The 21,059-nt window shown below is 46.3% G+C and overlaps 1 protein-coding gene across 6 annotated transcripts; it reads left to right on the top strand.

Moving 5' to 3' along the window:
• The first annotated feature begins 4,469 nt into the window (after positions 1-4,469).
• On the top strand, positions 4,470-21,059 carry ABCF1 (ATP binding cassette subfamily F member 1). Of its 6 annotated transcripts, none has more exons than XM_004781612.3 (25): positions 4,471-4,663; positions 10,757-10,803; positions 11,211-11,300; positions 11,412-11,541; positions 11,691-11,728; positions 11,815-11,922; positions 12,703-12,777; positions 12,864-12,980; positions 14,560-14,661; positions 15,010-15,132; positions 15,552-15,652; positions 15,743-15,828; positions 16,129-16,268; positions 16,354-16,502; positions 16,784-16,867; positions 17,055-17,179; positions 17,364-17,476; positions 17,604-17,775; positions 17,919-17,993; positions 18,086-18,156; positions 19,455-19,487; positions 19,571-19,739; positions 19,914-19,978; positions 20,067-20,139; positions 20,282-21,059. In XM_004781612.3, the coding sequence occupies exons 1-25, from the start codon at positions 4,591-4,593 to the stop codon at positions 20,446-20,448; spliced, it is 2,526 nt and encodes an 841-aa protein (XP_004781669.1). In that variant the 5' UTR covers positions 4,471-4,590; the 3' UTR covers positions 20,449-21,059. The 6 variants fall into 6 exon arrangements, with proteins under 6 accessions (XP_044921149.1, XP_004781669.1, XP_012906001.1 ...); XM_013050547.2 differs by having other exon boundaries at positions 4,472-4,663; positions 11,211-11,294; positions 11,415-11,541; XM_013050546.2 differs by having other exon boundaries at positions 4,472-4,663; positions 11,211-11,294.

Here is a 21,059-nt window from a genome sequence, read left to right as displayed (position 1 = left end):
TGTGTTCCAGTCATCTCTGGAGGTGCAGATAAGGGTGTTCTTTTTGGAGTCACTTTATTCTTCCATTTGTTCATATATAGTGGTGTTGGAGAAGGAAAAAGCTTGAGTTTTTTTTTTCAGTCTGAAGGAACTAGTGAGGTCCCATAACCTACAAGCATCAGACACACCAGGCTGCATTATGTTCAACGGTAAGGCCTTAGAGGAGAAAGGAGAGGCCAAGTATCCACAGAGTAATTTTGTAATGTTCTACCCATGTTTGTAGGTTTGATGATTATGGAGTTGTGATGACAAAACAGTCTTTTTTTTTTTTTTAAGATTTTATTTATTTATTTGATAGGCAGAGATCACAAGTAGGCAGAGAGGCAGGCAGAGAGAGAGGAAGAAGCAGGCTCCCTGCTGAGCAGAGAGCCCGATGTGGGGCTTGATCCCAGGACCCTGGGATCATGACCTGAGCCGAAGGCAGAGGCTTTAACCCACTGAGCCACCCAGGCGCCCCGACAAAACAGTTTTTAAACAAATATTTATAGAATAACTATGGGCCTGACAGTATACTAGGCACTAGAAATAACGAAAATCAATGTTTAAATCTACAGGGGAGACACTTTTTTTTTTTTTTAAGATTTTATTTATTTATTTCACAGAGAGATCACAAGTAGAGAGAGAGGAGGAAGCAGTTCCCTGCTGAGCAGAGAGCTCTTTGCGGGGCTGGATCCCATGACCCTGAGATCATGACCTGAGCCGAAAGCAGAGGCTTAACCCACTGAGCCACCCAGGCGCCCCGTACAGGGGAGACACGTTTATCAAAAAATCATGAATATGTGTAAGGTCACACCTGTCAAAAGTGAGACATAATGCAAAGAGAGTGTGTAATAAAGGGAGACTGGGAAGGTGACATCTGAGACAAGCTCTGAAGGACAAGCTGTGGAAAAGCAAAGTCTAAGCAAAGGTGTTCACCAAGAGATGGGAAAAGTAGGAGATGAGGCAGAAGGAAGAAGAGCTAGACCACTCAGGACCTTGCAGAACCCACAGTCTTGGGTCTTTTCATTAATCCTTTGAACGGTTTTTAGGCAGGTTGGTATGGATTAGATTCATTTTTCAACAAGATCATATGGGTGTATGGATCTTTGGAGCCGACCAGGCTTGGAAATGCCTTCAAAAGTAATTTCACTAGTCCAGGTGAGTTATGATACAGACTTGGGTAGTAGACCAGAGAAAAGCAGACATTTTATTTTTTTTAAAGATTTTATTTATTCATTTGACAAGAGTAGGCAGAGAGGAGGAAGTAGGCTCCCTGATGAGCAGAGAGCCCAATGTGGGGCCCGATCCCAGGACCCTGCGATCATGACTTTAGCCGATGGCAGAGGCTTTAACCCACTGAGCCACCCAGGCGCCCTGAAAAGTAGACATTTTTAAAATAAGAGATCGAAATGAAAGTATCAGTTTTCTCGGGGTAGTTCTGGGTTGCATAACTACCATTTAAAAAGAAAGATACAGGGATAACGCTAGGAATTCAGAATGAATCTGAGCTGTCATTTTAAGAACTCTGAGAAGAGAGAAAATAGGTGGGTATACAGGTTTGTATTCATATTAAAACTAGTGACAAATGTTTTGCATATCTAAGTTTTACAGTATAAGTGGTAGTTAAACCATAAGCAGGGAAATATTCACTAAATATTAAGTACCTACTATGACCCGGTTTATCAGCTTTTAAGCACAGTTTTAACAGAAACCAAAGTTAGTCCTAAAGCAAAATAGAAATTAATTTCTCAAAATTCAAGAGGTAGACAGCCCAAGGTAGGCCACCACCTCAGGTACTCAGAACCCCTTCCCCCAGGTTTCAGCTCCACAACTACCAGGGTCAGATACTCCTATTTGTGGTTTGGGAAACAACGCTAGTTTATCCATGCTCCAATTCTCAAGATGGACCAGGAAGGGCAGAGGACACCGGCTTTCTTGGAGGAAATTTCCTTAAAGCTAACACAGCTCTTCAACTTTATGCCACTGACCATAATAACTAGTCTTCCTAGCTGCCACCGAAGCTTTGAAAAATTATTTTTATTCAAGCAGCTATGTGCTAAGCAAAATACTGGATTTTCAGAATGAATATCCTCTATTAGCCCCTCTGCTAAAATTTCAGGATGCAGTAGAAGATAAGACAAAGTGTTAATGCCCTCCAGCCAAAGACCACCAGGAACACATCCAAAAAACTGGATTTATTAGTTCTGCAGAGGTTGTCTCACTAATGGAGGTTTAGGAATGACAGGACTAGCATCTGTGCTAGGTGATTTGGAGAGAAGTTTCAGGGATGTGAAATTATTCTGGGTTGGATACTATCAGGAAGTGAGGACAATTATGATTGCACATTTTTTATTTTTTTTATAATATTTTATTTATTTATTTGACAGAGAGAGATCACAAGTAGACAGAGAGGCAGGCAGAGAGAGAGAGAGAGAGGGAAGCAGGCTCCCTGCTGAGCAAATAGCTTGATGTGGGACTCGATCCCAGGACCCTGAGATCATGACCTGAGCTAAAGGCAGCGGCTTAAACCACTGAGCCACCCAGGCGCCCTGATTGCACATTTTTTAAAGATTTTATTTATTCTTTGAGAGAACAAGCAGGGGGTACAGCAGAGGGAGAGGAAGAAGCAGAATTCCCTCTGAGCAGGAAGCCCAACACAGGACTCCATCCCAGAAAGCTGGGATCATGACCTGAGCCAAAAGCAGATGCTTAAGTGATTGAGCCACCCAGGAACCCCATGCAATTGTACATCTTAAAAAATCTCATCTAGAAGGAGGGAGGAATGAAACATGGCTAAAAGTGTAGCTGGTCAAAGAAAGCCATCATTTTGGCCTAGAGGGAGCTGTTTAATATTTTATGGTGTTTGCACAATGACCTTGCCTTTGTGCTTAGAGAAGATTATGAACTTTGTCTTAAATTCATGACAGTCACAGTAACCTTTTCTGACATTGGTGTTCTGTGAGGTTATTTCAACTTGAGCACCATGGCCTATCTCTTAGGATCAGGCCAATTCCCAGTTGTCAGGAGCTCTTTTTCTTGAACATGAACACATGAATAATTATAGATGGTGATTAATGATTGGGGCTACTCAAGATACGGTAGTTGGGATAGAACTCTGAGGAATCTGTTGCTGAAGTCACCTGAGAGGAGAATGTCACGTGGGAAGAAGAGAGTTCACAGGACAGCCTTGAGGAGGGCTGACATTTGGTGGCCAAGTAAGAATGAGGATGAAACTAACAAGGAGATGGAAAAGGGTTGGCTAGAGGGGGTTGTGGAGATATCTCGGAGTGTAGTGTCTTCTCTTTGCTTAATAAATATATTTTTTGAATAAATGAAGTAGACATGGCTTGCTGCTGAGGGGGAAATGGAAAAAGAGAATTACCTTTCAGTTTGGGCCCTGGTAACCGAGAGGTGGTGTGATTTCTTGATGGGAAACGTGAGAGAGACATGGTTAAGGAGTAAAAACAAGAGCTCAGTTTTGCACATAATAATTCGAGGTACTTATTAGAGATCTCAGAGAGGAAGTCCAAAAAGCAGTTGGTGTTTACGGCAGAAGTTGGGGTCAAGAAGAGATATTTGGGAGATGTTCATCAGTTATGGATGGTATTTAAAGTCATGAGACGTAGGTGATAAATCTAGATAAGAATGTCAAAGAATGTGCCTCAATACATTTAGACTTAAAAGGAGAGAAAGAGAGCTGCCACTGAAATGGAAGGGAAACCTGCAGAGAGCACAGTCCCTGAAAAACGCAAAGGAAGTGGGAGCTACTGTGTGTCAAATGCTGCTGGGAGAGTAAGATAAGGACAGAGAATTGGTCCCCAGTCTGTTGGCCTTGGCAAGAATAGACTCAGATAATGGTATAGAGACAAGAGCATGATTATAATGGTTTAAGGGAAGAACAGGAGCTGAAAGAGTTATGGGAGCATCTACTCCCACGTCTATTGAGTGGTACAGTTAGAAGCAAGCCCAAATCTTGACTGTAGTGGTGGTTTAATGGTTGTATATATGCCAAAAGTTTGATCCAAGTGTACATTTTGCAGTTTATTCCCCGTCAATTTATTGTATGTGAAGTTTATGTGTATCAATTGTACCTCAGAAAAACTGTTGGTCTCCCCCTGAATCCCAACAAAAATGAACCCAAGCTTCACCACACTGTTAGGCGACGGTTCGTCGTTTACAACTCTACACTTGAGGTCTTTGCACCACGCCTCTTTCTAAGTAGACAGACTGAGTCTTTCTGCTCCTGATCACTTAAAGAACAAAAACAAAGAAAAAAAGGATGCCTCTGTTCCTCCGTACTAGTCCGAAATTACTATGTTCAGTACTTAATCACGCAGCGTTGTGGAGTCACTAGCTCAGGATTCCCGGACAGCGGTCAGTGCTTTGTTGACGTTGTGAGACGTCGGCCCCGCCCCGTCGCCGCAGGCACGCCCCGCGAAATGACTGCGAGGCGCGCACGTGCACCGCGGAAGGACAGGCTGGCCGTGGAGAGCCCGCCCCCATCGGGAGCCCACGCTACCGGAAGCGGAAATAGCACCCGGCGTCTCCAGAGTAGCTGTAACTGCCACCGCGATGCCGAAGGGGCCCAAGCAGCAGCCGCCGGAACCCGAGTGGATCGGGGACGGAGAGAGTACAAGCCCCACAGGTGAGGCTGATGGGCAGGGAACCAACGAGAGAGGAAAGGGGAGAAGAGAGTGCGCATGTTTTAGGAAGGGGTCACGGGGTGTAAGCCTGACGGGCCGTGAGAGAGGCCACTGCGCATGCGTTTAATGGAGCTAGAAAGCTTTTACCCAGGCGGGAGCGAATTGGGTGGGAGCGGAAGAAAAAGTGCCGGGGTGTCGTGCACGAGTTTCAGTGGGACTGGGCAAGAGACAAGGAAAAGTATATGGCGCCGCGGGAGAGATGGGGAGAAATAAGAAAGCCCTCCTTCCCTTTTGAACACCTTCCCCACCATGCTGTATTCTACATTCCTCAGGAATCTGTAACCAGTGCCTCGATACCCCTGCTGCAGCGCGATCGTACACGCACGCACATAGACCGCGCCACGCACCCACACCCCCTCGGGAGCGAGAGGATGACTCCCTTTGAGCTCTTGCGTAATACACATTAGGCTCATCTGGAGCAAGAACGTGGTGTAGCTACTGGGTGTTGGAATGAGAGTTAAGGTTTACTTAAAAACCCAGAATGTTTGTTGAGCAGCTGCTTTTTATCACCGTATACACTGTGCTGAGGGGAGGGAGAAAAAAATATGAAGACATCCTCCCAAATTTGAAGGGGAGAGAAAATGGTTAAAAATAATTACATTTGGTACACAGTGTGACTAATTTTACAAGCATTCATTGGTTACTTCTTGTATACCTGGTACTGAGTAGAGAATTGGAAATGTAGAGATAAAAGATAAGAGTTGCCCCAGAGGGGCACCCAGTTTAATGGAGGGGAAAGCATTAATCAGAAAATAATTGACAGAGTGATGAATGTGCTTGAGAATACTAAAAGACTACAGCAGAGAGGAGAAGCATTTATTCAGACAGATAGGGTAGGAATGTCAGCAAAGCCTCGCAGGAATATGTGGTAGCTGAGTTAATTCTGGAAGGATGAGTATGAGTTAGCCAGAGGAGGAGAATTTCAAGCAGAGGAAGAAGTTTGTGCAAAGGTAAAGACAGGTGAGGATGTCTGATTCCCAGTATTGGGTGACTAATGTGATGGGGCTGGAAAGATGTTCAGGAGACAAATAATGGAAGATTTCTTAACCATTCCAAAGACCTCAATCCTGAAGACATTAGGGACGACTCATTGAAGTGCTTAAGGAGTAATATGATCAGCTCATCCTGACAACACTGAGCAGTGGAGAATGGGTTGAATAGATCAAGATTGGAGGCAGGATGACCATATGGGTAAGAGGCTCTAGCGATGATCTAGGTGAGAAGCAATAAGAAAGTGAGCCAAGGCAGCGAAGACTAAAAGAGTACTGAGGAGATGGCATTGAGCAGGTCTGAGAACTGACTGAAGGAAGAAGGATTAAAAATGACACTCAGGGGGCGCCTGGGTGGCTCAGTGGGTTAAAGCCTCTGCCTTCAGCTCAGGTCATGATCCCAGGGTCCTGGGATCCAGCCCCACATCTGGCTCTCTGCTCAGCGGGGAGCCTGCTTCTTCCCTTTCTCTCTGTCTGCTTCTCTGCCTACTTGTGATCTCTGTCAAATACATACATTTAAAAAAAAAAAAAAGAATGACAGGTAACTCAGTGGGTAGACTATTGCTTGAAATCAGGAATGGGCTGTAGGATTGGGAGTGGGAAGAGGTAAGGTCAACTTTTGAAAGCCAAGTTGGGGATTTCTGGGAATCCCCCCCCCCCAACCCCGGAATCTTTTAAGAGCATATGGCAGGAAGAGAGATCTTAGGCTAGAAGTAAAGACACAGGCGTGTTGTTGAAAGGCTGGATGCAGAAAAGTCTGCTAGGGAGAATATGCAGATTGAAGCCAAAAAAGGACAGAAGATAGGACCCCAAGAGAACCTCAGCAGTTAAGGGAAGTAAGGAAAGGAGGCAGAAGAGAGGAGACTGAAAAAGGTGAGCCATCAGAGAAACTGGAGGCAAACCAGAAGCAACAAGCCCTGAAATTAAGTAATGACAGGAGAGATGTAAAAGGTTGAGGAGATGGTAGCATGGAATGTTGCAGAGAAGTCATTGCAAAATCAGGACTAAAAATACACTTTTGGGGGGCGCCTGGGTGGCTCAGTGGGTTAAGCCACTGCCTTTGGCTTAGGTCATGATCTCAGGGTCCTAAGATCGAGTCCCACGTGGGGCTCTCAGCTCAGCAGGAGCCTGCTTCCCTCTCCCTCTCTCTCTGCCTGCCTCTCTAACTACTTGTGATCTCTGTCAAATAAATAAATAAAACCTTTTTTTTTTTTTTTTTAAGATTTTATGTGACAGACAGAGATTACAAGTAGACAGAGAGGCAGGCAGAGAGAGAGGAAGGGAAGCAGGCTCCCTGCCGAGCAGAGAGCCCGACTCGGGGCTCGATCCCAGTACCCTGAGATCATGACCTGAGCCGAAGGCAGAGGCTTTAACCCACTGAGCCACCCAGACGCCCCAATAAAAAAAAAAATATACTTTTTGGGTTGAGCACCTAAGGGGACAGTGGCAACTTTGGAAAAGAGTAGTAGTCCTTAGGAGATGATATCCAAACCGTTTTGAAGTATGTTTTAAAAGGAGTGGGAAATGAGGAAGCAGAGCTAGTGTGGACTACACTTTGGAGATTCTCAGTAAGGACAAGGGTAGCAAATGGTAATTGGGTGCGGAGATGTTGAGGTAAAGGGAAGTGTTGTATTAAGCTTTGGAGTTAGGAGCAGCTGAAGTGATGAATTGAAGCTGTTAAGAGGAGGAGAGGGGCACCTGGGTGGCTCAGTGGGTTAAGCCGCTGCCTTCGGCTCAGGTCATGATCTCAGGGTCCTGGGATCAAGTCCCACATCGGGCTCTCTGCTCAGCAGGGAGCCTGCTTCCCTCTCTCTCTCTCTCTGCTTGCCTCTCTGCCTACTTGTGATCTATCTCTGTCAAATAAATAAATAAAATCTTTAAAAAAAAAGGAGAGATGGAAGATCACTTTAGCCATACTTAGTTCTGTCCTGTTCCTTGGTGATCATGCTTTTTCAGGAGGTTCAAAGTGATGTTCTAAATTCAAAGGATTTTTTAAAAAGATTTTATTTATTTATTTGACAGACAAAGATCACAAGTAGACAGAGAAGCAGGCGGGGGGTAGGGGGAAGCAGGCTCCCTGCTGAGCAGAGAGCCCGATGTGGGGCTCAATCCCAGGACCCTGAGATCATGACCTGAGCCAAAGGCAGAGGCTTAACCCCCTGAGCCAGGCGCCCCTAAAATTCAAAAGAGATTTAAAGGAAGGAGAGATGATGTGGTTGTATTAGTCCTTGGGGAGAAATTAGTATTTGGGACAAGACTCCTCAGTGTTATCAAGGTGAGCTGATCCTGCCTTTTCTTCCTTCTTCTATACTGCAGTGGGTCCTTAGTCTTAAAGTTTTTAGGATTGGGGCACCTTGGGTGGAGCAGTCGGTTAAGTGTCAGACTCTTGGTTTTGGCTCAAGTCATGATCTTAGGGTCCTAGGACTTCGGCTCAAGTCAGGGCATCTGGGTGGTTCAGTTGGGTAAGCATCTGCCTTTAACTCAGGTAGTGATCTAGGGTCCTAAGATTGAGCCCCATATAGGGCTCCCTGGTCAGCAGGGAGCCTGCTTCTCCCTCTCCCTCTGCCTGCTGCTCCCCCTACTTGTGCTGTCTCTCTCTCAAATAAATAAATAAAATCTTAAAAAAAAAAAAAACCAAAAGATTTTTTCTCTTTTTCCCTGTGCCCCTCGCCCTGCACTCTGTTTTTCTCAGATGAGTAAATAAAATCTTTTTAAAGTAACAACAAAAAAAGTCTTAAGAGATTAAATTCTTTGGAATAGCATATAAAACCTTTCATTATTTCTTCTGCATATCTTTTCAACTCAGTCACATTACTCAGCTGATTTGGGGATCAAATTTTAAAATATGTTCTGGGGGCGCCTGGGTGGCTCTGTGGGTTAAAGCCTCTGTCTTCAGCTCGGGTCATGGTCTCAGGGTCCTGGGATCGAGCCCCACGTTGGGCTCTCTGCTCAGCAGGGAGCCTGCTTCCTCCTCTCTCTCTGCCTGCCTCTGTGCCTGCTTGTGATCTCTGTCAAATAAATAAATAAAATCTTTAAAAAAAAATTCTTAAAATATGTTCCGGATGGAAGACACAGATTAAGGAAAGTCAGACTACGTATGCCTGGGGCTTAATCAGGGAGCAAGGAGAAGTTAATGTCCAGAACCTAGATGTGGGTAGGGAAAAGGATATAACAGAAAAGATAGGATAGGACCCTTTTAATTTGCCAAGCCTTAAATTACTGAGATTATCCTTGGATAATTGCAGTTTTAGGCATATAGATATCAGTAAAACTTCCCTGAATAATTGATTACTACGGACTGTGTGGAATTTTAGCCTAAAAATATTTAATGTAGGGAACCCCTGTTTGTCTCAGTTGGTAGAGAATGTGACTGTTGACCTCAGGATCATGAGGTCAAGCCCCACATTGGGCATGGAATCTACCTTTAAAAAGGGGGGGGCACCTGGGTGGCTCAGTTGTTGAGCATCTGCCTTCAGCTCAGGGCACCATTCCAGGTCCTGGGATTGAGCCCCGAATCCGGCTCCCTCCTCAGCAGGAAGCCTGTTTCTCCCTCTCTCACTCCCCCTGCTTGTGTTCTCTCTTTCGCTATGCTTCTCTCTGTCAAATAAATAAAATCTTTTAAAAAAGAAAGAAAGAAAGAAAAATACTTAATGTGGTGGGTAGCAGAAAGCCATTTATTTATTTATTTGTTTGTTTGTTTTAAGTTAACAATCCAGGAGTGCTTTTGGATAGATGGGTTGATTTGGAGGGGAACATGATGGTGGGGAGGCCTGGACAGGAAGAGAAATTCTAAGACTGCTGGATGCATCCCAATCTGATAGGGCAGGGAGAGGAAGTTAGTTAGCCTTCAGGGAAGCAGGGTTGGATAGAAAGCAGGAGCTGAAATTTGTTCAGTCAGTCACATTTTATATAGGACATCCCACTTTGTTCCAGGGGAACTCAAGCCAAACAGTCTGTCACGTGCTCTCTGGGATGAAAGACTGATGTACAAACAGTTAAATATAACGCAGTGTGATTTTAGCTAGAATGTTATGTGAGCAGAGCAGGTGGGGCATAGACCCAGATACTCATTTACTTACCAGAGAGCTCTGTTTACACAGTCTGTGCTTTTCTTTTTTCTTTTTTTAAAGATTTTATTTATTTATTTATTCTACAGACAGAGATCACAAGTAGGCAGAGAGGCAGGCAGAGAGAGAGGAAGGGAAGCAGGCTCCCTGCCAAGCAGAGAGCCCAATGCAGGGCTCGATCCCAGGACCCTGGGATCATGACCTGAACCGAAGGCAGAGGCTTTAACTCACTGAGCCACCCAGGACCCCCCAGTCTGTGCTTTTCACAAATGACATATGGGAAACTGAATTTATCATTTTTTTTAAAAGATTTTATTTATTTGTCAGAGAGGGAGAGAGAGCGAGCACAGGCATACAGAATGGCAGGCAGAGGCAGAGAGAGAAGCAGGCTCCCTGCTGAGCAAGGAGCCTGATGTGGGACTCGATCCCAGGACGCTGGGATCATGACCTGAGCCAAAGGCAGCTGCTCAACCAACTGAGCCACCCAGGCGTCCCTGATCATATTTTTGTCCTACATTCCCCCTCATGGGTAACAAGGGTAGGGAGAAGGGACTTTCTCTTCCACTGTATCCTGAAGTAATAAATGGTACCACTAGTGCCACTAATTTTCCAAGTAACAATACAGGAGTCATTGGGGCACCTGGCTGGCTCAGTTGATGTAGGACTCTTGATCTCGGGGTTGTGGTCTTAAGCCCCACGTTGGGTATAGGGATTAAAGAAAATCTTTAAAAAAACAAAAAATACTGTCATCTCTGAATATTGTAACTACTTACACAGCTGGGAGCTCTGTCTTTACTATATGAATTCTACTCCCTTCCACTGCCACTATGGCACCATTGTCTTTTGTGGGACAGTGCAAATGCCTAGAGAATGATAGAAAATAGTAAAATAGAGTGGAGCCAATGAGAGCTTTGCAGGGAAGATTATGCTGCTTTGGAATTTGTAGATAAGCATTCACAATGTCTGCTTAACCTTCTAGACAAAGTGGTGAAGAAGGGGAAGAAGGACAAAAAGACCAAAAAGACGGTGAGGAAATGAGGGTTGTGGGTGAGAAATGACCATGGGTGTTTCCAATCAAAATATAGCCACGTGGGCCACCTGGGTGGCTGAGTCAGTTAAGTGTCTGCTTTCCGCTTGGGTTACGATCTCAGGGTCCTGGGGTCAAGCTCCACATCGGGATCCCTGCTCAACGGCGAATCTACTTCTCCCTCTCCCTCTGTGATCTCTCTCATTTCCATTCTCTCAAATAAATAAAAAAGAAAAATATGGCCATGTGTAGGAGGTGGGGAGTTCACGGGAGGAGGAAAGATGTTGTCAAGAGAGGAAGGAAGGTAAGGGTGGACTGGAGGGTCATTGGGCCTTTGTGTGGCAGAGGAGGGCTTGCTTGGTTGGTCTCTGAGACACATTAACCTATATCTTAACTACCTTTACAGTTCTTTGAGGAACTGTCTGTAGAAGATAAACAGGCTGGGGAAGAAGAGAAAGTGCTCAAGGAGAAGGAGCAACAGCAGCAGCAGGTTCAAGTATCGGGGTTCCATCCACCAACCCCTGTCCAGCCCATATTGGTTCACTCAGCTCATGGGAGATGCAGCATGGGCCAGGGCTTCATTGTCTTACTCCTGCTTTCCTTTCAGCAGCCGAAAAAAAAACGAGACACCCGAAAAGGCCGGCGGAAGAAGGATGTGGGTGATGATGGAGAAGAGAAAGAGCTCATGGAGCGTCTTAAGAAGCTCTCAGTGCCAGCCAGTGATGAGGAGGATGAGGGTAAATGACTTGAGGAGAAATGGGTGCCCCAGAATCCTTTAGTTATGAATACTAAATGATAATAGTAAAGTGCCTCATTCCTTGATCTTCGACTGGGGAACCAGACATTATAATGTTTCCTACTTCATCCTCTCCCCTTTTCATTTCAGTCCCTGCCCCCATGCCCCGAGGAGGGAAGAAAACTAAGGTAAGCCATCTGTGTGGTAAGCCATCTGTGTCCCAGGGGGGAACCTTGACCATCCCACTGACTTCTCCTGCCCTTTCTTTCTCTAGGCTGGTAATGTTTTTGCAGCCCTGATTCAAGATCAGAGTGAGGATGAGGAGGAAGAAGAAAAACATCCTCCTAAGCCTGCCAAGCTAGAGAAGAATCGGATCAATAAGGTGAAAGTGGCAGCTCTCCTGGTCACTCCCACCCCATCGAGCACCTTCTGGCCATGGTGTGGTAATTCCCTTGCTTTTTAAACTGCTTTTATTTATTTAAATTTTCTTTTCTTTTCTTTTTTTTTTTTTTTAAGATTTTATTTTTTTAATAGTTTTGTTTTAAGATTTTATTTATTTGATCCAATTTGGGGCTCAGACATAAGACCACAAGATCAAGAGTTGCATGCTCTACTGACTGAGCCAGCCAGGTGCCCTTGAAGCCTTTCTTAGTTTTTTATGCTTTAATGCCTTTTCCAAACTCACATCCATTATCTCCTCTTAAGATGTGCCCTCTTAGGGGCACCTCGGTCACTCAGTGGGTTAAGCCTCTACCTTCAGCTCAGATCAAGATCTCAGGGTTCTGGGATTGAGCTCAGCTCAGCTGGGAGCCTGCTTCCCCCTCTCTCTGCCTGCCTCTGTGCCTACTTGTGATCTCTTTCTGTCAAATAAATAAATATAATCTTCAAAAAAAAAAAAAAAAAAGATGTGCGGTCTCAGAGCCCTCCAGTATTAGTGCCACCCCATCCACATTGCTCACTTTCCTGATTCCCAATCCCTTAGCTTTACTGACATCATCTAGTTAGCCTTCCACTTTCATCTCATGAGGGAAGCCAGTGTTTTCCTTGATCTCATTTTCTCTTCAGCAGCACTGGGTATAGTTAATTCCCAGTTCTAGACTTCTTAGAAATACTTAGTAAACAACAAGGTAGTAAATTAATTTTCTGTGTGTGTGTTCTCCAGGCTGTGTCTGAGGAACAGCAGCCTGTGTTGAAGGGCAGAAAGGGAAAGGAAGAGAAGTCAAAGGGGAAGGCCAAGGTGAGGGAGTATTGGCAGGAGGAGGGTCCCCTGCTGGGTCTCAGGCATTAGAACATTTTCATCAGACCAGTTGTCTTCAATGTTAGTCTCACAATAAGTCTGCTGCTCTGGACAATGAAGAAGAGGAGGATGAAGAAGAAGAAATAACAAAAGAAAAGGAACTACCTAGACAAGGGAAGGAGAAAGCCAAGAAGGCAGAGCCGGTATGTATTTTGGTGTTGGGAGAAGATGGGCTGAGGTATTAGCATTCTGTGGCCCTTGGTTTGGGGAGGGGAGCAGAATCTGGGGTGGTGTTAAATACTGCAGTTGACAGGCTTCTGTAAAGGGCCACAAAATAAATATTTTTGGCTTTACGGACTTCATACAATCTTTGGTGCATATTCAATTTATTTTTTTTAATGATTTTATTTATTTATTTGACAGACATGAGATCACAAGTAGGCAGAGAGGCAAGCAGAGAGGAGGAGGAAGCAGGCTCCCTGCTAAGCAGACAGCCCGATGCGGGGTTCAATCCCAGCATCCTGAGATCATGACCTGACCCGAAGGTAGAGGCTTTAACTCACTGAGCCACCCAGGTGCCCCAGCATATTCTTTTTTTAAAAATAACTCTTTGAAATTGTAAAACCATTCTTAGCTTGTGGGCCATATTAATCTAGGTATCAGGTAGGATTTGGCCTGTGGCCCATTGAGAGAGGAAAGGACCCTGGTGTTACCCTCAGATGATCTGGTTTTCTGGCTCTGGCAGTCACCAGCTGTGTGACTTTTTTCCACCTCAAGGGGGCTCAGTTATCTGTGTGATCTAGTGATTTCTGAGGTCCCTGCACTTGTAGAATATTCTGATTCTGGATCCACTTAAGATTTCTCAGTGCTGGGGCACCTGGATGGCTCAGTTGTTAGGCATTAGGCGTCTGCCTTCGGCTCAGGTCATGATCCTAGGGTTCTGGGATCAAGCCCCAGAAAGAAAAAGATTCCTCAGTGCTGTATGTTAGGGTTTCTGGACATTTTTTTTGCTTGTTAGCATGTAAGAGCAGCTCATTTGATAGGTGAAGAAAAGAACCTGTTTCGTTTATTCCTCCCCCACCCCGCAGTGGTATGTGTTGTTATATCTGTGGGTATGTAGAATTGTTATATTTGGGTGTCTGGGTGCCTCAGCCTTTGGTTCAGGTCATGATCCCGGGATCCTGGGATCGAGCCCCACATCGGGCTGCCTGCTCGGCAGGAAGCGTGATTCTTCCTCTCCCTCTGCTGCTCCCCTGCTTGTGTTCCCTTTCTCACTGTGTGTCAAATAAATAAAATCTTTTTTTTTTATTTAAGATTTTATTTATTTATTTGACAGACAGAGATCACAAGTAGGCAGAGAAGAGAGGCAGGCAGAGAGTGAGAGAGAGGAGGAAGCAGGCTCCCCGCGGAGCAGAGAGCCCGATGTGGGGCTCGATCCCAGGACCCTGGGATCATGACCTGAGCCGAAGGCAGAGGCTTTAACCCACTGAGCCACCCAGGCGCCCAAATAAATAAAATCTTTAAAAAAAAAAAAAAAGAAGAATTGTTATATTTTATACATTCACGTTCATACCGTTTGTCTTACACAATTCCTGGCAGCAGAAGTGGCTAAAGGACTCCAGGTAGCGCAGGGGTGTGTATGAGAGAGTGATAGGACCCACCAAGATATTTCAGGACTCTGGGTGGAGAAGGAATGAATTGATTGTGGGACTGGGTAAATGACAGTAAATCTGAGTTCAGGAAGGAGTCTCTTGTTTTTTCATCACCCCCTGGTTCTCACAGGGTTCAGAGGAAGAAGGAGAGGAGGAAGAGGAAGGGGAGTCTAAGGCTGATGATCCTTATGTACACCTTAGCAAAAAGGAGAAGAAAAAGCTAAAGAAACAGGTAAGACCTTGGTTGAAGTTAGGAGCATTTGATTTTTTTTAATATTTCAATGAGCGGGGTGGTGCACCTGGCTGGCTCAGTTTTTAGAGCATGTGACTCTTGATCGTTGGCTTGTAACTTCAACCCCCACACTGGGCACAGAGATTACTTAAAACCTTTAAAAAACTATTTTCATATAGGGGACATCTGAATTAGGAGGGCAGGAAAAGAGAGCTTTGGGGGTTATTGCAAGAAAAATGGGAGTCAGGAAAGAAGTGTGTATACTGTGCGCTTTGTGTGTGTGTGGCTGTGTTGTGACAGGTAACTGGCATACAGTGGCCTTATAACTTGTTTTTCCTTCCTTCTCAGATGGAGTATGAGCGCCAGGTGGCTTCATTAAAAGCAGCCAATGCTGCTGAAAATGATTTCTCCGTGTCCCAAGCAGAGGTGTCCTCCCGCCAAGCTATGTTAGAAAATGCATCTGACATTAAGGTATGGTCTGAGGGGACCCTCAAACCATTTTGCTCAGGGAAGTGCCACCCTTCCCTGAGCATTCGTGGCAGCCAAGGAAGTAAGGTATGAGTGGCATAGTCCACTGGAAGAAAACTTGGAGGCGTGTTCCATACCTTGAGTTCTGTCAACTTCAGCAAGAAAATAGGAAAACCAACAGAAGCAGAGGAGTCTGCTTTACGCTTGGGGGTAAAGTAAGGTGGGATGGGGTAGACTGGCTTAGAATTTGGGAGACTCCTGTTCAAGGTAGTGGGCAGGAAGGAGACCAGTGTGAAAAGAGGGTTATGCTGGAGTTGTCTGTCAGAGACTTCTTAGCAGGGAGAAGGTTGCAGCTTCTGTGTGAGAGAGGGGCTCTCATATACCTATTATTTCTTCTGCCACTGTTTTCCTGATAACTGCAGCTGGAGAAGTTCAGCATCTCAGCCCATGGCAAGGAGTTATTTGTCAACGCAGACCTGTACATTGTAGCTGGCCGCCGCTACGGGCTAGTAGGACCGAATGGGTGAGGAGAGGGGCTGAAGTTGTAAAGGGGAAGGGGCTGGAAGGAAGATTTTTCAGGGGTGGCCTGGTCCCAATAGTTCTCATTCCCCAGCAAGGGCAAGACCACTCTCCTTAAGCACATCGCCAACCGGGCCTTGAGCATCCCTCCCAACATCGACGTGCTGCTGTGTGAGCAGGGTGAGGCCAGTGGTGGGATGGGTTTGGAGGGGAGGTGAAGTGGGTCTAAGGGGGTGGGCAGTTGGGGTAGAAGAGTCAACCACGAATAGAAGAAATTATAGTTATGGAGTGGGAAATGTTGTGGGGGGAAAGTGGGGACAGGGAGATGGATGCTAAGGAGAGGAGGGAGTAAAGAATATTTTATTTGAAATAAGTACAAAGTATTGAGCAAGGTCAGGCCAACCAGAAATAGAGCTGAAGGGAAAAAGGAATGGGAGTCTTGGCTCTCCTGGCGACCTGTCTGTTCTCGCCCCTGCCCAGAGGTGGTAGCAGATGAGACACCAGCCGTGCAGGCTGTTCTTCGAGCTGATACCAAGCGATTGAAGCTGTTGGAAGAGGAGCGACAGCTCCAGGGACAGTTGGAGCAGGGAGATGATACAGCTGCTGAGAGGCTAGAGAAGGTAGAGGGTATGGCGCAAGGGACACGGGCTAAGCCTTGGAGGTTCCTGGAACCTTCAGACATGTGTCCTCTTCTCCCTCCTCCAGGTGTATGAGGAATTACGGGCGACCGGGGCAGCAGCTGCAGAGGCCAAAGCCCGGCGGATCTTGGCTGGTCTGGGCTTCGACCCTGAAATGCAGAATCGGCCCACACAGAAATTCTCAGGGGGCTGGCGCATGCGTGTCTCCCTGGCCAGGTGGGCCACCCACATCACTACCCTCCCTCTTCCAGCCTCCATCCATCTTATTCTATGGCCAGTAGGGAGTTTCAAGGCTTCCTGCTTCCTCCCATATCGTCTGCATTGTCAGACTGAAGATCTTTCCTCCCTACCTGGTGGTACATTTTCATTGATATTTTCTGCACAGAAGCTTCTCTGACGAGAGATTGGAAAGTAGTTTTCACCTATCAGAGGCTTCGATGGGGTTTTCTGAGCAAAGATCTACCCCTGATCCTACATTCTGCCACCCTACCCCCTAGGGCGCTGTTCATGGAGCCCACACTGCTGATGTTGGATGAGCCCACTAACCATCTGGACCTCAATGCTGTCATCTGGCTCAATAAGTGCGTCACCCACCATTACAGTCTTTGCATCATTGGTTCCCATTACGTCCTTATTTCTAGCTGTTTACACCCTGTCTTTACAGCCTAGCACTTCCTCTTTCCTCCCTTTTTTATTGTCTGTCTGCTTCCCCTGACTTCACCCTAACCTGACCATGGTGACATGTCCATACTCTTTTCTAAAACTCAGCTACCTCCAGGGCTGGCGGAAGACATTGCTCATCGTCTCCCATGACCAGGGCTTCCTGGATGATGTCTGCACTGATATTATCCATCTCGATGCCCAGCGGCTCCATTACTATCGGGGCAATTACAGTAAGTACATCATTTGTAGGGGGAGGAAAGAGATGAGGCCTAAGAAAAGGCCTCAGAACAAGGACCCAGTAGTGTTAAGCTAAGTCTTCAGAGTCCAGACAGTGATGCCCACCAACTGGTCCTGCTTTTCTCTCTGCTGGGGAGAAAGACAACCGTTGATGCCCGTCCTCCTGTTCTGCTGCAGTGACCTTCAAGAAGATGTATCAGCAGAAGCAGAAGGAACTACTGAAGCAGTATGAGAAGCAGGAGAAAAAGCTGAAGGAGCTAAAGGCAGGTGGCAAGTCCACCAAGCAGGCGGTGAGCACCTGGGGATCTCCCTGGCCTGGGGGGCGCTTCTCTCAGTACAGAGAAAGAGGGGGCACTAGGACACTGCCCTTCATTTCATATGAAGGGTGTGGATTTCTCCTTTTCCCTTTCTCTCCAGGAGAAGCAAACAAAGGAAGCCCTGACTCGAAAGCAGCAGAAATGCCGGAGGAAAAACCAGGATGAGGAATCGCAAGAGGCTCCGGAGCTCCTGAAGCGCCCCAAGGAGTACACCGTGCGCTTCACTTTCCCTAACCCCCCGCCTCTCAGTCCTCCTGTGCTGGGTCTGCATGGTGAGCGGTGCCAGACCCTGGCGGCACGGGGCGGAACCATGTGTACCCCATGTCCTCCACCCAGCATGGGATCCATTGGCCAGGACAGGACCTTCAGGGTGACTCTGAAAAGGAAATAAATCACTTCTTTTCCTGGTTCTCAGGTGTCACGTTTGGTTATGAGGGGCAGAAACCACTCTTCAAGAATCTGGATTTTGGCATTGACATGGACTCAAGGAGTGAGTTGGTGTCAAGTGCTTGGGGATGGGGAGCTAGACTGTGAGGGACAGTTCCTGGGGACCTCTTTAACTACCTGTCTTTGTCCTTACAGTCTGCATTGTGGGCCCTAACGGCGTGGGGAAGAGCACCCTGCTCCTGCTGCTGACGGGCAAGCTCACACCAGTAAGTCGTGGAGCCAGGACAGGGGAACGTGACAAGGGTGGCAAGACAGCTCTTCACCAGATGCTAGAATCAAGGAGTCCCTTTCTGTGCTGGCGATTTTAATATGGAACGCATCATAGATGACTCATTGTCCTAAGAGGTGCTCAAGAAAGTAGAAGTAGAGGAGAACACTGTAGATCAGTTTGGGGAGGAGAGCCAGGAGAAGAGGGGTTAGACTGGGGGTACCCTTCCCCTGTCTGTGTTTTGGTTATACAAGATATGTAAGTTCATTGTATAAATTGCATAAGTCAGAGAAAATTCTAGAGATTCCTGATATTAATTTTGATTGATTGCTTTTTCTTTTTTCTCTGCAAATGTGCGTATGTTTTTGTTTTTGTTTTTGACAAAAATGGGCTCTCGGATTGTTTTTACAGCTAGTTCTTTCAGATAATGTACATCAAGCCTTTTTTCCTTGCCAGTAGTTATCTGTGTCTTTTATTGGTTAACTATGATTTATTTGATATCTGTCACTTTGATCATTTCTGGTTTTTCATTGGAGGTCAGTTGTATAGTAAACATTCTTACTGTATGTGTTCCTGAATGCAGCATTTTTTTAGGATGTGTTCCTAAGAATTGCTTTTGGGACTTTTACAACACACTGCCGTACAGTGCTATACATTGGTTGTAGCCCTCTTTATTCTCTCCAGGAAAGTGTTGAGAAGGGCCCTTTTCTTCACACCACCACAAGGTGTTTTTATTTATTTATTTACTTTTTAAAAAGATTTTATTTATTTATTTGACAGAGAGAGATCACAACTAGGCAGAGAGGCAGGCAGAGGGCAGGGGGAAGCAGGCTCCCTGCCGAGCAGGAGCCCAATGTGGGACTCGATCCCAGGACTCGATCATGACTTGAGCCGAAGGCAGATGCCCAACCCACTGAGCCACCCAGGCATCCAGTGTTCTTAGATCCTCTCACAAACTTGTCTCTTAACCCCCATCTGAGGCTGAAAAAGGTGCCATTGGTAGGTATTGCTGGGTGGGAAGGGGGTATTCTTTGGTTGTGGTCAGTCCCCTTCTGGTTCTGAATCTGTGCTTTGTGTCTCCCTTCTTTATTCTCCTTTCACTCCCCTTTGGCTCTGTACTCTTTCCTTTCCCAGGTGTGCTGTTGTCACATTAGGGAGAACATTCAGGTTCCCTTTCCTGCATGGACTTATTCCTAGCCCAATTCTGGTTTCTGTCTCCCCTACAGAAAAGTTGGAATATGGAGTGGCAGCACCTCTCCCTTTTCCCTTATCTTCCCACTTGTGTTTTCCTTGCAGACTCGTGGAGAAATGAGAAAGAACCATCGGCTGGTAAGTTGACTTTGGGAATTTGGATATAAAGAGTTTGATAGAAAAAGTATGATTTTTATAGACCACCTCTTTCTCTTGGGCAGAAAATTGGCTTCTTCAACCAGCAGTATGCAGAGCAGCTGCGCATGGAGGAGACGCCCACTGAATACCTACAGCGGGGCTTCAACCTGCCTTACCAGGATGCCCGGAAGTGCCTGGGCCGCTTTGGCCTTGAGAGTCACGCCCACACCATCCAGATCTGCAAACTCTCTGGTACCACTGTGGGGGGTTGGGAAGGTGTCCTCTTCCATTTTCACACTTCCTGACTGTACCTAGAGTCAGAAGAGAAGAGGGGCTAGGACTTCAGGAATCTGTGCATGCACACAGCTTACATTCAGAAACATAAAGCAGTGAAGTGTCATGGTTCTCCTCTTTCCTTTGCTATAGGTGGGCAAAAAGCCCGAGTTGTTTTTGCTGAGCTGGCCTGTCGGGAGCCTGATGTCCTCATCCTGGTGAGTGGAAGTGGACTGCGGGAGGGGCCAAAGGTGGCAGTAATGAAAGGAATTGTTAACGCTTGGTCACGGAATGTCTCCTCCATAGGATGAACCGACCAATAACTTGGACATTGAGTCTATTGATGCTCTTGGGGAAGCCATCAATGAATACAAGGGCGGTAAGTTGGCTCAGGGTGCGCCTTCCTCCTTTCCTTAGGAACCAGGCTGTAGTGTCCCTTGGCCAGGGCTCTCTTTTTACAGGTTCTGAGTCTGCTCTGCCCCCTTCTTCCCTGCCTTTCACTCCCTCATCTTTTTTCAAAGCTGTGATTGTCGTCAGCCATGATGCCAGACTCATCACGGAAACCAACTGCCAACTGTGGGTGGTGGAGGAGCAGAGTGTTAGCCAGATTGATGGTGACTTCGAGGACTATAAACGGGAAGTGTTGGAGGCCCTGGGTGAAGTCATGGTCAACAGACCCCGAGAGTGAGTTTTCCTTCCTGGAAGTCTCCTGAAAGACAAGCTTGCATGGCCTAGAAGTCTCTTATTGTCTCCCTCTCTCCACTTGGACACCTCCCTCTGGTTTGCAGCTGACCCAGCAGCTACTCAGGCACGGGAATGTGGACCATGACCTTGACGTGACCAGGGTACCACTTTGATTGACTCCTTTTCTCTGAAAGACCAGTCTGTTTCAGTTTTCTTCAGAGAACTAAGCTGGCCTTATCCTTGACATCCCTCCATATACACAGAGGTGACCGTCATTGTTGTGGGCTCCATCCAGCCAAGCTTAAGTGGCCAGACTCTTTTATCATTAAGAACAGAGCCTCTGGTCCATCTGAAAGCTTCAGGCCCAGCTGGTCTCCTGGTCTTTGAGTGGTGCTGCTCATTTCTGGTGGATTTAATGATGACTTACTGATACAAACAGCTGTTGCAGCTTAGTGCTAGAGGCAAGTTCTAAGGCCTGTACTATTACCCAGTCCGGGGTCCAGTACCTGCAGTTGCTTGTTGAGTTGGGGACTTGAGGGCAGGAAAGAATTGCCACTCAACTTGAATCTCCCTTTACAAGGGGAGAAATAAAGGAAAGGAGTTGTTGCCACCCTA

Source organism: Mustela putorius, unplaced genomic scaffold (genome assembly GCF_011764305.1).
Source record: "Mustela putorius furo isolate JIRA1106 unplaced genomic scaffold, ASM1176430v1.1 tig00003856_pilon_pilon_pilon, whole genome shotgun sequence".
NCBI classification, from domain to species: Eukaryota; Metazoa; Chordata; class Mammalia; order Carnivora; family Mustelidae; genus Mustela; species Mustela putorius.
Note: the sequence above shows the minus strand (reverse complement) of the source record. Positions and strands in the feature narration are given on the sequence as shown.

What these genes read in the sequence shown, in the direction of transcription:
- ABCF1 (XM_004781612.3), top strand. Translation starts at nt 4,591, where the DNA reads ATGCCGAAGGGGCCCAAGCAGCAGCCGCCGGAACCCGAGTGGATCGGG. An exon ending in AAAATGCATCTGACATTAAG is followed by an intron (nt 15,133 to 15,551) that starts GTATGGTCTGAG and finishes TGATAACTGCAG; the next exon opens with CTGGAGAAGTTCAGCATCTC. An exon ending in GGGCTAGTAGGACCGAATGG is followed by an intron (nt 15,653 to 15,742) that starts GTGAGGAGAGGG and finishes CTCATTCCCCAG; the next exon opens with CAAGGGCAAGACCACTCTCC.